The sequence below is a fragment of the Equus przewalskii genome, chromosome 1 (genome assembly GCF_037783145.1).
Source record: "Equus przewalskii isolate Varuska chromosome 1, EquPr2, whole genome shotgun sequence".
NCBI classification, from domain to species: Eukaryota; Metazoa; Chordata; class Mammalia; order Perissodactyla; family Equidae; genus Equus; species Equus przewalskii.
In genome coordinates this window covers 34,619,689-34,634,942 of record NC_091831.1, presented here as the reverse complement: position 1 = coordinate 34,634,942, position 15,254 = coordinate 34,619,689, and the positions used below count along the sequence as shown (strand labels likewise).

The window sequence follows — 15,254 nt, the reverse complement described above, 5'->3', positions numbered from 1 at the left end:
AATTCAGCAGCCAGATATATACTCCAGAGAATGAACAGCAGCAGAGAAAAGATCTCCATCTTCTGCCATCTAGATGGAAAATTCTCACCATATGCCCAGCAAAGTGAACGTAGTAATACCTGCCCCAAGGCAGAGGGTCATGGCACTTCAGAACACCAGGATTGAAGAGAAATTCATAAAAACTTTCAGACATAAATCAGGTCATATATAGCATTATAATTCTCAAGAGCAAAAGATCATCCTTAGTATTAATAGTTAGAGGATATTTTCAGATCTATAAATTGGCAAAAAGTAACATCTGTTTTTATCCTCTCAGAATGATATTGAAGGATATGCTCCTTCCAAATATCTAAAATCAAATCAGAGGAAGCCATGGGCTCCAGGACTCAGGAGAACTCATGGAGGAGAATGGAAGTTTCAGGGAGGGTGCTGGGCACCAGGGTTAGAAAACGTGTATTTCAAAATAGACCACATGGATAAAGCAGAAATGAGGAGACACTAAGAACAAAAGAGAAATGATTGATTTTTTGAGATTTTCCAGTAATTAGAAAATTATTTCTGGGAGTTTGAAGCATCCACCTGAGCATTTGCAATAGCTCTAAATGGGCATCTAAAAATTAGGAATTGAAATAAGCACTTATAAGCCCACAAATGTACAAAAGATCAAACATAATCATAGTTTTCTTACTTGTACAATATTTATTATAATCTTAATGATATAAACAGTGCATACTGATATGATCAAAATCGTTATATAAATATATTGGGGGAAATGTGGTGAGGGGAAGTGTGTGTGTGCATCTGTTTGTAGGTATAGGTATTTTGTATGGGATGATGGTTAAGATGTAAGTCCTCACATCTCTTACCAGAAAAAGTCATTAGACAGTGTCTAAAAAATGGATAAATCAAGAAATAATCACTATAGAAATAAGAAACATACATTTCAGAAGAAACTGCCAGAATGTTTCAAAGTGGCCACTTTTGGGGAATGTGAGGATGAGAAAAGATATCATTGCAAGTTGCAGAAACACACACACACAGCACACATATAGTCACACAAACCATACACATATATACATCAGTTAATAGAATTTGGTTTTTAAAACATCATATATTATATGAAATTAATACTTGATTCCTGTTTTTCTTTCTGCAAGGACAGTAATTTCTTAAGTTAAATAGTGTACTTATATTTTGAAGCATTTCATCATTTCTGCTTGTATTGATTATCCTGTATAGGTGTGCGCAAATGTATCTCAACGCCTTGCTTGTATGAGAGTTGTATGCATCTATATGGTGGCAACTCTACGTCTAGGTGTACTTCTGGGCATATAACTTATGTTTATAATGCTGTTGGCACACCTTCATAGTGCTTCATGTAACCCTGAGTTGGAATGCAAATGTGCTATGCATTCTTCTCTTCTTTTTCTATCAGTCTTACTTGTGTCTTACCAGCTAAAGTTCAGGAAGAAATTGACCGTGTGATTGGTAGACACCGGAGCCCCAGCATGCAGGACAGGAGCCACATGCCCTACATGGATGCCGTGATACACGAGATTCAGAGATACACTGACATCGTCCCCACCAACCTGCCTCATGCAGTGACCTGTGACGTTAAATTTAGAAACTATATCATCCCCAAGGTAAGATTTGTTTCTCCTACACTGACCTCAGTGCTCTTGTAGTTCCCATATTCACAATATGGTTTCAATCCTCTACTGACGCCAAGATATGAGAAGAGCAAAAATCATGTGTGGCAGCTTGATGAAGTTTGTGTTCTTGCCAGTTGGTGCTGTAAAGCTTGATGACAAGTCTTGATATCTGGCTGTATAAGTCTTCCAAATTTGTTCTGCTTCTTTAATATGGTTTTGACTACTCTTAGCTGTTTACATTTCTACATAAATTTTAGTATTAGTTTGTCAATTACGCAAAATACTCAGCTGTGATTTATCAGAGTAATATTAAATTAATTTGGGAAAAAATGGACATCTTGAATCTTTCACTTCAGGGCTATAGTACATTCTCACAATTTATTTGGACTTTCTTTTACTTTTTCAATATTGTTTTGTTTTCAGTACAGTGGCTTGCGCATCTATTACGTTTTTCCTAGATAAATTATATTTTTGATGTTTTTATACATTGTATAATTTTAAAAATGCCTTTTGTACTTTTTGGTTATCACATATAATTGATTGTGTTATTTTGGTCACCTTATGTCTAGAAACTTTTCCAAATTCACCTATCATTGCTAATAATTTATTTGCGGATTCATTTATAATTTCTGTGTACACAGCTCTGCGATATGGCTTAATATTTGCTTTATTTTTTATATTGCAATTCTCATGACTTTAATTTATCTTTACTGTATTAGCACACTGGCTGGATTTCCAGATAGTTTTGAATAGAAGTGGTGATAGTGAACATCTTGTTTCACTTCTGATATCCAGGAAGGGGTGGGGTTTAATGTCTCATCATTGGGAACGATAATCTGTGTATATATATATATTTTTTTTTATATAATTTTTTTTTTCTTTAAGATTTTATTTTTTCCTTTTTCTCCCCAAAGCCCCCCAGTACATAGTTGTGTATTCTTCGTTGTGGGTTCTTCTAGTTGTGGCATGTGGGACACTGCCTCAGCGTGGTCTGATGAGCAGTGCCATGTCCGCGCCCAGGATTCGAACCAACGAAACACTGGGCCGCCTGCAGTGGAGTGCACGAACTTAACCACTCAGCCACGGGGCCAGCCCCAATTTGTGTATATTTTTGTAAATATTAAAAAAATAAGCTTAGGAAAATATTTCCTCTTCTCTTATTTTCGTATGATTTTCTCTGATGGGCTTTATTTTTTAGAGCAGTTTCAGGGTCACAGCAATATTGAGCAGAAGGTACAGAGATTTCCCATATGCCTCCGGCCTCCACACATGTATAGCATGCCCCATTATCAGCATCCTCTACCAGAATGGTACATTTGTTACAATTGATGAGCCTACATTGACATGTTATCATTATCCAAAGCTCTTCATTTACATTAGGCTTCACTCTTGGCATTGTACATTCTATGGATTTGGACAGTGTATGATGACATGTACCCATAATTGTAGTATCGTACAGAGTAGTTTCACTGCCATAAAAATCCTCTGTGCTCTGTCTGTTCATCCCTCCTTCCCCCAAAACCCCTAACCACCACTGATCCTTTTACTGTCTTTGTAGTTTTGCCTCTTCCAGAATATCGTACAGTTGGAATTATATAGTATGTAGCCTTTTCACATTGGCTTCTTTCACTTAGTAATATGCATTTGTTTCCTCCATGTCTTTTCATGGCTTGATAGCTCATTTCTTTTTAGTGCTGAATAAAATTTCATTGTCTGAATACAACTCAGTTTTTAATTCATTTACCTTGTGAAAAACATCTTGGTTGCTTCCAAGTTTTGGCAATTATGAATACAGCTTCTATAAATGTCCATGTATAGATTTTTGTGTGGACATAAGTTTTCAGCTTTTTTAGGTAAATAACAAGGAATGTGATTGCTGAATCACGTGGTAAGAGTATGTTTAGTTTTGTAAGAGATGCCAAACTGTCTTCCAAAATGGCACTATCATTTGTATTCCCACCAGCAATGAATAAGAGGTCCCGTTGCTCCACAACCCTGTCAGCATTTGATATTGTCAGTGTTCCGGATTATGGCCATCCTAAAAGGTGCAAAGTGGTATCTCATTGTTATTTTATTTTGCATTCTCCTGATGATGTATGATGTGGAGCATCTTTTCATATGCTTATTTGTCATCTGTATATCTTCTTTGATTAGGGGTCTATTCAGATCTTTTTCCCATTTTTAAATTATGTTTGAGTTCTTATTGTTGAGTTTTAAGAGTTCTTTGTATATTTTGCATAACAATTCTTTATCAGACATGTCTTTTGTAAATATTTTCTCCTAGTCTGTGACTTGTCTTTTCGTTCTCTTGAAAATGTCTGTCACAGAGCAGAAATTTTTAAAAGTCATTGCCAAACCCAAGGTCATCTAGATATTTTCCTGTTTTATCTTTTAGTAGTTTTATAGTTTTGTGTTTTACATTTGGGTCTGTGATCTATTTTGAGCTAAATTTTGTGAAGGGTGTGAGATTCATCTTTTTGCTTGTGGACGTCCAGATTTCTTGCAATATTCTTTGAAAAAATTATATTTTCTCCATTTGGCTGCCTTTGCTCCTTTGTCAAAGATCAGCCAAATTTATTTATGTGGGTCTATTTCTGGGCTCTCTGTTCTGTTCCACTGAGCTTTTTCCTTTCCATATATGCTTTAGAATTACTTTATTGATATCCACACAAAAACTTGTTGGGATTTTGATTTAGATGACATTGAATTGGTAGGTTAAGTCAAGAAGAACTGACATGTTGACAATATTAAGTCTTCCTACCCATAAACATGGAATATCTCTCCATTTGTTTAGATCTTTGATTTTTTCCATCAGAGTTTTGTGGTTTCCTCTATAGATTTTATGCATATTTTGTTATATTTATACTTAAATATTTCATTTTTTGGATGCTAATGTAAGTGGCATTGTGTTTTTACTTTTAAATTCCAATTGTTCATTTCAGATATGTATGAAAATGATTGAATTTAGTATATTAACCTTGTATCATGCAATCTTGGTATAATTGTTCATTAGTTCCAGGAATTTTTTAAAAATTCTTTTGGATTTTCCACGTAGATGATTATGGCATCTATGAACAAAGATAGTTTTATTTCTTTTTCCCCAATCTGTATACCTTTTATTTCCTTTTCTTGTCTTATTTCGTTAGGTAAGATTTCCAGCATGATATTGAAAAGCAGAGGTGAGATGAGACATCCTAGCCTTGTTCCTGATGTGAGTGGGAATTCTTTGAGTTTCTCACTAAATTTGATGTTAGCTATAGGGCTTTTGTAGATATTCTCTATCAAGTTGAGGAAGTTCGCTTGTGTTTCTAGTTTATTGAGAGTTTTTATCATGAATGGGTATTGGATTTTGTCAAATGTTTTTTCAGCATCTATTGACATGATCGTGTGATTTTTTTTCTTTAGCCTGTTGACGTAATGGATTGCATTAATTGGTTTTTAAATGTTGAACTAGCTCTGCTTGCCTGGGATAAATCTCACTTGGTCCGTGTATAATTTTCAAAAATACACTATTGAGTTATAGTTGCTAAGCATTTGCTAAGTTATATTTGTTGAGCATTTTTATATGTATGTTTCTGAGAGAGATTTTTTAAATTACTATTTTGGTGAAAAGATTGGCCCTGAGCTAAGCATCTCTTGCCAATCCTCCTCTTTTTGCTTGAGGGAGATTATCCCTGAGCTAATATCTGTGCCAGTCTTCCTCCGTTTTGTATGTGGGACACTGTCACAACATAGCTTGATGAGCAGTGTGTAGGTGCACACCCAGGATCTGAACCCACAAACCTTGCGCTGCTGAAGCAGAGTGTGTGAACTTAACTACTATGCCACTGCGCTGGCCTCTGTTTCTTTTTTTTTTTTTTAAAGATTTTATTTTTTCCTTTTTCTCCCCAAAGCCCCGCGGTACATAGTTGTATATTCTTCGTTGTGGGTCCTTCTAGTTGTGGCATGTGGGACTCTGCCTCAGCGTGGTTTGATGAGCAGTGCCATGTCGCGCCCAGGATTTGAACCAACGAAACACTGGGCCGCCTGCAGTGGAGCGCGCGCACTTAACCGCTCGGCCATGGGGCCAGCCCCAGTGGCCTCTGTTTCTGAGAGATATTAGTCTGTAGTTTTCGTTTCTTGTGATGTCTTTGTCTGGTTTTGATATTAGGGTAATGCTGGACTTATAGATTGAGTTAGGAAGTATTTCTTCTGCTTCTACCTTCTGAAAGAGATTGTAGCAAATTGGTACTTCTTTCAATTTTTAGAAATTAAAATGAAATTTAAAAATTTTATTGTGGTAAAAACACTTAAACTGCGATCTATCCTTTTAATGGATTTTTAAATTGCAATACAATATTGTGAACTATGGGCACAATGTTGTACAGCAGATCTCTAGAACGTATTCATCTTGTATTACTGGAACTCTATACTGGTTGATTAGGAACTCATCATTTCTCCATCTCCCCTGCTCTTGGCAACCTATATAATTATTTTGTCATAAATGTGTGTACAATTTGATCAAATGGATTCTCTGCATCTATTTATATGGCATGTATTTTGATCTCTATCTTTGTTTCTGTCTCTCTCACATATACACAGCTGAGTTTTGTTTGCAACATTTTATTGAGAATATTTGTATTTATATTCATAAGAGACTTTGATGTACAATTTTTCTTCCTCAATATTTTCTTGTCAGACTTCTGAAATGAAGGTAATGCTGGCCTCATAAAAAAAGGTGGGTAATTTTTCTGACCTTGGGTATATTTTATTGCCTTATATAGTTTATTGCCTCTTTCTCTTTTTGTGTTCACTTAGTTCTGTCTTTAGTGTGCTTAATAAGTTTTTGTTAAGTGCAGATATTACATTAAAAAATGAAGTCTCAGGTGATATTTATCTTCTTCCAGAAAGTGTTCATTCCCTCACTAGGCAGACAGAATTATGTAATGCCTTCTGCTCCATTTCAGAATTGGTTATTAACGCAGTTGAAAATTGACTGTAGATATTGGCTTACCTTTCCAAGGATCTTCCATCTCTGGAATCTGGAGACTAATTTTTGTCTCAGCAGCTTTCCAATGCTTTGTGACACATGGTTTCTCTATTTATTCAGACTTTCTAGTTAGTATCCTACAAAATATTCCCATTCGAAGCCTGCACATACTGCTATTATTTTTTGAAAAAACTGAAAATTCTACTTTGAGGGGACAAGAGTTGAGAGTTTATTAAGGTTGAAATTACTACTGCCATCTTCTGGGGGAGAGAGGATTCTGAATATCTGTGTTGCCTCACATGGTAGCTATTAGCAGCATGTGCCTATGGAACACCTGAAATGTGATTAATGCAACTGAGGAACTGAATTTTAAATTTTATTTACTTTTAATTAGCTTTAATTTAAGTGTAAATAACCTTGGATCATTCAAGGCTGTGTTGGACAGAGCTGATCTAAGGTTTTTTCTGTAATGTGGGTTTAGAAACCCCTCATCCTTAATTTTGCAATACTCAGAACTGGGAAAATTTAAAACAAAGGTAAGTTTGGTGCAATTTCATTCAGGGGCCAAAACCTTACTTGAACTGAAATAAATCTATTTATATTCCTTATTTATGCCACTGTGTGTGACTATTCATGTTTTGCTAAAGAAATAGCAATGCGCTTGATTGTTTGGTATTTGTCACATTATTGGCGATGTCATAAACTTTACGCCATATAGATCATAATATCTTTGTAAAATTTCAAACAATTCTAAATATGAAAATACATTTGGCTCCATGGTTTCAGACAAAGGATTGTGTACTTACACCTCTAAGAAGACAAATGCTCCTATTTTATGGGCTGAAGCAGAAAAATAGCAAGAGGCTAAAATGGTCCTCCTACACATAATTTTGAAATAGTTGATGAAGTCACTTTGGGGAAGGATGACTTCCTCTGGTTGCAGAATGACCATTTGTGTTTCATGTGCCCAGATTATGTCTCTTTATGGTTTGCAAGTTCTTATTTCCCAGCCAGGAAAACAGATGATCAGAATCATAGTTGCATGCTTAGGGCAGAGGGGTGGGAGTGTCACGTGTGCAGAGGGATATTCCCCTTTTGGCTTTTCTAAAAGAATCAGGTACTGCCTCTGTCAAATGTGTCCTAAAAATGGAAAATTCCGGTAGGTATTCAGAAATGCATGGCAGCAGGATGCAAATTCAGGAGGAACTCAGCATGAACTCTGGTTCTGCTACTCTTAGCTATAATCTTGAATAAAGTTTTTAACCCCATGAGCCTCAGTTTTCTCACTTGTAAACTGTTGAAACTTTTCTACTTCAATAGAATGTTGCAGGAATTAAACTAGGTGACATACCCAAAATACATATGCTAAAACTATGAGACAACATTTTCATCTATCAGAGAGATGAAGTCAAAGGCTGAGAAAATGTTGTGTTGATGAGGATATGTGTAAACAAGTACTTGCAAGTGCGACTGGCAGGATTATAAATAAGTCCATTTTTTTTGGAGGACAGTTTGGCAATATCCATTAAAATATAAAATATAATATCTTAAAATGCAAGAATTAAAATTCTTGATATCTATTACAAGTGCTAATGAAGGAATGTCCAAAAAAATTCTCCTTGCATCATTGCTTGTAATAAAAATATTTTGAATTCTCTAAATGTTCATCAGTAGCATAAGGGCACATTCACATTATGTAGCATGAATAAGGCAGATGTGTATGTGTTGATATGGGACTGTATCTAAGTTATTTTATTAAATAAAAATATCAAGATGCAGGGGATGCTTGTCATTTGGATAAAAAAAAGAAGAGAGTGGTAAGTGGCATAAAAGTAGATAGGTTTATCTGTCTGATTAGCTTAATATTTCTGAGAGGAAGGACATATTCTCTGGAAGGACATTTAACTAGTTGGTGGGAATGGTTGCTTTTGAAAAGTCTAAGTGGATTTGTGTGATTAAATGGGAGGGAGAGTGACTTTTCACCACATTGCTTTTTGTGACTTAACGTAACACTTTGTTTTTAACTTGAGGTATAACTTATCTAAAAGCAAATTCACCTGTTTAACTGTAAAGTCTAATGAGTTTTGACCAGTATGTGAAGTTATGTAGGTACCACCACAACTAACACATAAAACATTTCCATTATCTCAAAAAGTTCCTTCCTTCTCCTTTTGCAACCAATCCATTCCCCCAGTTTCAGTCCTTTGTAGCCACTGATCTGCTTTTGGTCCTATAGTTTTGCCTTTTCGGGAATGCAATATGATGGATTGACATGAATGGAATAACACGTAATCAATATAAACCCTTCTCTCTGCTTTTTATGTGGCGGAATGTGTTTGAGGTTCATCTTTGTTATTGCATGTGTCATTAGTTTGTTGCTTTTTATTTGAGGAGTAGTATTCCATCGTATGAGGTACCACAAATTATTTATCTGTTGACTGATGAATATTTGAGTTGTTTCCAGTTTTGGGCTATTTGAATAAAGGTGCTATGAACATTTGTATACAAGTTTTTATTTCTCTAATGATTTGTGCTTTTGTGGCCTATCTTAAAAATTATTTTCAAGCTCAAGTTTCCAAATATTTACACTTATCTTTTCTTTTACAAGTTTTATACTTTTAGCTTTTATATTTGGGTCTATGATCCATTTAAAGTTCATTTTCACCTATGGTGTGGCGTAATGATGACACTTCAATTCTTTTCTTTATGGATATCCACTTGTACCCACACCACTTACTGAAAATATACCTGCTTTTTAAATCTTAAAGTAGCATTTTCATGTATTAGTTGTTTTAAAATATACAAGGCAATAACTTTAAAAACAAAATTATAGTGAACTTAAGGGATGGAATTTTCTCCCAATTTTAAATTAAAAAAACATTAGAAATCTGAATAACATTTAAAACAAACACACAACAGAAATATATATGTATATATAATATATGAAAATGTGTATATATCTGTATTTTAACTACATATCTCTCTGCATCTAACAATCTATCTATCTATCATCTACCTACCGCACTTAACACCTAAATACTTCAGTATGTATCTTCTAATAACAAGGACTTCCTTTTGCATAGTAATAATAGCGTTCTCACTCAAGGAGTTATCATCTTCACAATAGCTTTAATATATAGCCTATAATTACATTTTCTCAATTATCCTAAAAGATCTTTTATAGCTTTTTTTGAGGGGGCATCTAGTATCCAATCAAGGAACAAATATATAATGTGATTATTTGTCCTTTTTGTCCCCTGTTATCAAGAATAGTTCTTTTTCCTTTGTTTATTTGTTTCATTTCAATACGTCGACAGTTTTAAAGAGACCAAGACAGTTGTCATGTAAAAGTTCCTCAGTCTGGTTTTGTGTGATTGTTTTCTTGAGATTAGATTCCAGTACTGTGTTTTTGGCAGGAAAGCTACATAGATGATGTTGTGTATGTCCCAATGTACCACATTTTGGCTGGAGACAAGTAATGTCAGTTTATTTCATTACTGGTGATGCCAATGTAATCACTTATTAAAGAAGTGTGTGCCCTCTCTCTCCATTAGTGAGGTTCTTTTTTACTTAGGTAATTAATAAAAGTGTATAGCATGCTATTTTAAGACTTTGTGAATATCCTGTTTCCTGAATCATTCATCTAACAGTTTTAGCACTAATTGACGATCTTTACCTGAATTGTTGAAAAACGGTAATTTTTCTAATTTTGCCATCTGTGTGTGTGTGTGTTTTAAAGCTAGGATTCATCCACAATGAAGAGTTCCCTATATATGTAGTTTTGTGTGTGTGGGAGGAAGATTTTCCCTGAGCTAACATCTGTGCCAATCTTTCTTTACTTTGCATGTGGGATGCCTCCACAGCATCACTGATGAGTGGAGTAGGTCCACACCAGGATCCGAACATGCGAACCCCAGGCTGTTGAAGCAGAGCGCATGGAACTTTAACCACTTAGCCATGGGGCCGGCCCCCCCATATTTTTAAATTGAGAGAGACCAATTTCATCCCAAAAATAAATGCTCAGTAGTTGTTAGTGTACTTGTTGATAATTTTTAAGAAGTCATTTTTTTCTTGGGCAAATTTTCTTTTTTATTGTGGTAAAATACACATAAAATTTACCATTTTAGCTATTTTAAAGTGTACAATTCAATGAAATTTAGTGCATTAACAAGGTTGTGCAACCATAGCTACTATTTCCATAACATTTTCGTCAACCCAAAAGAAAATCCCCTACCTGTCAAGCAATCATTTCCCATTTCTCCCTCCCTCCAGCCCTTGACAACCACTAAGCTATTTCTGTCTGTATGGATTTGCCAGAAGTCATTTTTTTTTTTTTAAGATTTTATTTTTTCCTTTTTCTCCCCAAAGCCCCCCGGTACATAGTTGTGTATTCTTCGTTGTGGGTCCTTCTAGTTATGGCATGTGGGACGCTGCCTCAGCGTGGTTTGATAAGCAGTGCCATGTCCACACCCAGGATTTGAACCAACGAAACACTGGGCCGCCTGCAGCGGAGCGCGTGAACTCAACCACTCGGCCACGAGGCCAGCCCCTTGCCAGAAGTCATTTTTAATCAAATCAGACCTCTATTTAGAAAAGCCCTATGAACAGATTCCAAATATTCCTGACTCTTCAAGAGTCAGAAGAGGCTTCCATTTTAAACCATGATCCACATATGAGATGTATGAAAACCGAAGTGGTGAAATAGAGCAGAGGGTGGGACAGACACCAGTGTTCAAACGTCGTGATGGGTAGAGGGGATTCAGAAATCTGGTACCCAAGTAACCAAGTACTCAGTATTTCAAATGCTATTGAAGGCAACTTTAGCAACATCACCGCCACTGGTCTTGAACTTGTCCTGCGTGTTGCTTTTCTGTCTGGCTCACAATGCCGCTGTCCTTCTTTGGACCCAGGACTCCTCATCAATAGATCAGAAGATTGGACTAAATGATTCGCAACCTTCCTTCCAGCTCCATGACTTCTTTATAACTCAGTGTATCTTCATCTGTTCTTTCCAGGGCACGACCATATTAACATCACTGACTTCCGTGCTGTACGATGCTAAAGAATTCCACAACCCAGAGGTGTTTGATCCTGGCCACTTCCTGGATGAGAGTGGCAACTTTAAGAAGAGCGACTACTTCATGGCTTTCTCAGCAGGTAATAAAAATGTATTTCCTTCGGTACTTCAGGGGACAGGTTACCTTCATGGGATCAATTGGAACTTACGTGGTGTCCACGCTGGGCCTGGTAGAACTGCTCTTTGTCTATGATCATGAGCGCCACTCCCAATGACCATGTGCTCCCCCAACCCTCATACATCCCCATTATTGGAACTTTGGGGAGCTGACCCAGTTCTTTGAAAGTGAAAAAGTTAGCAAATAGATTGAATTCTGCCTGTATATATGTCACTGAGCTAATCACCAATATATTGATAACTAATATATCACCAAGAACTCCTCTTAGAAGGTGAAACTCATTTAGATTTTCCTCGCCTTCCGTGAGAAATGTATGTAACTCCACCACTTTGAGTATCTTCTATGTGATATCCCTCATTCCCCAGACTGAGCTCTCGGGTTGCAGGTATCCACAAGCACAGAATGAACACCAAAGTTAGGGAGCACTAGCTCACACTCTGGTTAGGGAAGCAGATTAGTAAACAGATCATTGTAATCCAGTAAGACTAGTGCTGTGGGAGAGGAAAACACAGGCTACTCAGGAGACCAGAAGGGGAAGCTGCCTGCTTCCTGCTCGTTCATACCCCACAGTGTGGCATAAAATGGAATAAGAAACATTCTAACAGCAGAAAGGAAATTTGAGCTGCCTCACAAGGGATGGGGAGCAAAGAAAGAAGAGAAGGCAGGGCACTTTTACGGAGTGGACCACAGGAGCAGGACGTTTCCTGAAAGTCGAGGAGGTCAGAACCTGCCAACCAAGTGTTGCATCAGGGAAATCTTGGGACTGTGGCAGGATACTCTGCAGTGGTTCCAGAGCACCTTGATCTTCCTCCACTCATATCATACATCATGGATATTGGGTCTCCACAGCTACAGTGTGTGTGTTGAATCTCTGGCCACAGAGTCATCCTCATTTATTCAGTGACCTTGGTGACTGCTTTGGGTCTTGCACTGTACATACCAAGATGTTAAGGCCTGAGCCTTCTCTTCAAGGAACACACATTTTAGCATGGTAGAAAAATAAATAAACAGAGAATTATGATTCAAGGTGATCCATGCTTCAAATGAAGTGTGAATATGATGCTGAGGAAACCCAGAGAGGGCAAAATTCTACTGCTTGAGAGGATCACAAGGATAATAAAGAGGAAACGACATGGGACATAGGTCTTGAAGGAAGAATAAGAGAAGTGCACCTTAACCAAATGGAACAGCATGAGATAAAGCTGGAAACTTTATGGTGTGTTAGAGAGTGATGAAGAGTGGATTTGGCTAGATCTGAGAGCGGATGGTGTGGAGAATGGAAGGAATGATATGGAACATCAGACTGGGAACAAAATGTGAACCTCACAAAATGTGAAGTTCAACCCATTTGGACCTCATCTCATAGGACAGATGGGGAAGACATTTAATATTTTAAAGTGAGAGAGTGACACACTTAGACACGTGCTTTTGAAAGCACATGAAAGAAAAAAATTTGGCTGCATTTTGTGCCCAAGATAGAAAGGGAAACAGATATATGAGTTCCCTGCCCTCAGTCCTTCTGCCTTCTACCCACTTGGACAAGAAAAATAGGTATGTTTCCACAAAGATTGATGGAAACTGGAAATGTCAAAAGAGCAGTTATAATGTGGGAATATGTAATAAAGTGCTTGGTGTAGAGCTGATACTCAGCAGATATTTGTTGAACGAAGGTCTCCCACTAAGATATTAGGTGAATAGCAAGTGCGTCCATCCTTCTATGCATCTGTCTCTCTAACTCTCCTTCTAGCCCTCTATCTATTCAGTCATTTATCAAATAGTTACTGCATACTTTTTGTGACTGTTCAAAGCATAATGTTCAAGGAACAAATTCTCTATGTTATTTTCAGGAAAACGAATGTGTCTGGGAGAAGGTCTAGCCCGCATGGAGCTGTTTTTATTTCTGACCACCATTTTACAGAAATTTACCCTAAAATCTGTGGTTGACCCAAAGGATATCGACACCACCCCAGCTGCCAGTGGGTTTGGCCATGTGCCACCCTCATACCAGCTCTGCTTTATTCCTGTGTGAGGAAGGGCCGATCATCCAGCTGCTGATGTGCTGCCATCTACAATCCTCCTCCTCTGGGGCATTATTCACCCCCTTCCCAGGAATGCCTTCTCTGACCTCTCATTTCATATTTCCCCATTCCCTCAATATCCAGTGAACAGCCAACCGCCATTAAAGGAGAGTTTCACCACCTAAATGTATGTGCTATTCTTTATTTTTTGTAATACTTGTATTGACCACCATATGCTAGTACTTCTCTAATATTGAGTTATTAATATGTTATCACTGTGAAACAAACAAAATGATTAGTAGAAGCCAATACACAACCATTTGTCCTCTGCATATTCTAAATAAAAAGCATTATTGGTTGCTGAGTCAGTTCTTAGACTTTCCTTTTTTTGTGCTTAATGCAGGTAAGAAATGGAAGAAAACAGAGTCCAGAGAGGCCATTCTAATCCTCATAATGATAAGCACAGAGAGGGACACAGGGGAAGAGGGCAGAAAAGCTCTTTTGGCTGAATGTCACCTAGAGTTACTTGAGGTTTGGATTTGAAAGTGAGAAAAATTGTGTCCAGAAGCAGCTTTAACCTCTGGGGAAACAGTGAGAAGATCAGCAATAGGGAGGAATGAATAGTCAATGTTAGGATTCGTTCCTCTGCTTTGGTGTCGTGGTGAATACTAAAAGACTTGAAATATTCTTTTTACTTTGTGTTTAAACTTAGAGTTATTAACTATGCTTTGATGTTGCTAGTCCCGTATTCTAAGTGTTTTTCTTTTCTCCCCGAACAAGAACAAAATCCCTGGAAGGCGTCACCAGATTGTATTTTTTTTCTACTTTCCACTGCTCTGTTTTATACTTAACATTAGTGTGATGGCAGTTTGATGCTATGATGCTGAAGTCTTTAGTCTCATGTCATCTCTAAAGCATAGAGACAACTTAATATTTTATTTTTCTTCTGCTTTTTTCTCTCCAAATTCCTCCAGTACATAGTTGTATATTTTAGTTGTGGGTCCTTCTAGTTGTGACATGTGGGATGCCACCTCAACGTGGCCTGACGAGCAGTGCCATGTACGCGCCCAGGGTTCCGAACCGGTGAAACCCTGGGCCGCCGAAGCGGAGTGAGTGAACTTAACCACTTGGCCACGGGGCTGGCCCCTGAATATTTAAAATAGTCAAATTATTGTCATCACTTTTCCTTCCTTCTGTCTTGAAGTGTATGAAATGAGAAGTGGCATCATCCTTTAACCTTTTGCCAGCTCCTCTCCAAGAGAAATCCACTGATACTTTGGCATGAATTTCTTAAGATAACATATGGGGATATCGGTTCCACTGAGCTAAAATCCAGCTAAAATCAAGGTGTTGGAAGGGCTGCTCCCTTCTGGAGGCTCTAGGAGAGAATTCATTCCCTGCCTTTTTCAGCTTCTAGATG

At 37.3% G+C, this 15,254-nt stretch overlaps 1 protein-coding gene across 2 annotated transcripts in view; it reads left to right on the top strand.

The window, feature by feature from the left end:
- LOC103564575 (cytochrome P450 2C18-like) overlaps positions 1-14,198 on the top strand; it is a 31,498-nt gene extending 17,300 nt beyond the window's left edge. Inside the window, exons 7-10 of one of the 2 annotated variants that reach the window (XR_011523274.1) lie at positions 1,456-1,643; positions 6,331-6,369; positions 11,637-11,778; positions 13,664-14,020. Coding sequence is in view for 1 of the 2 variants with exons in the window: in XM_070561483.1 (XP_070417584.1) it covers positions 1,456-1,643; positions 11,637-11,778; positions 13,664-13,845 (512 nt within the window). In the remaining variant the exon portion in view is untranslated. Of the gene's footprint in view, positions 1-1,455; positions 1,644-6,330; positions 6,370-11,636; positions 11,779-13,663 lie in introns of both variants that reach the window. The other variant, XM_070561483.1, reaches the window with a different exon arrangement.
- Positions 14,199-15,254: the final 1,056 nt, after the last annotated feature.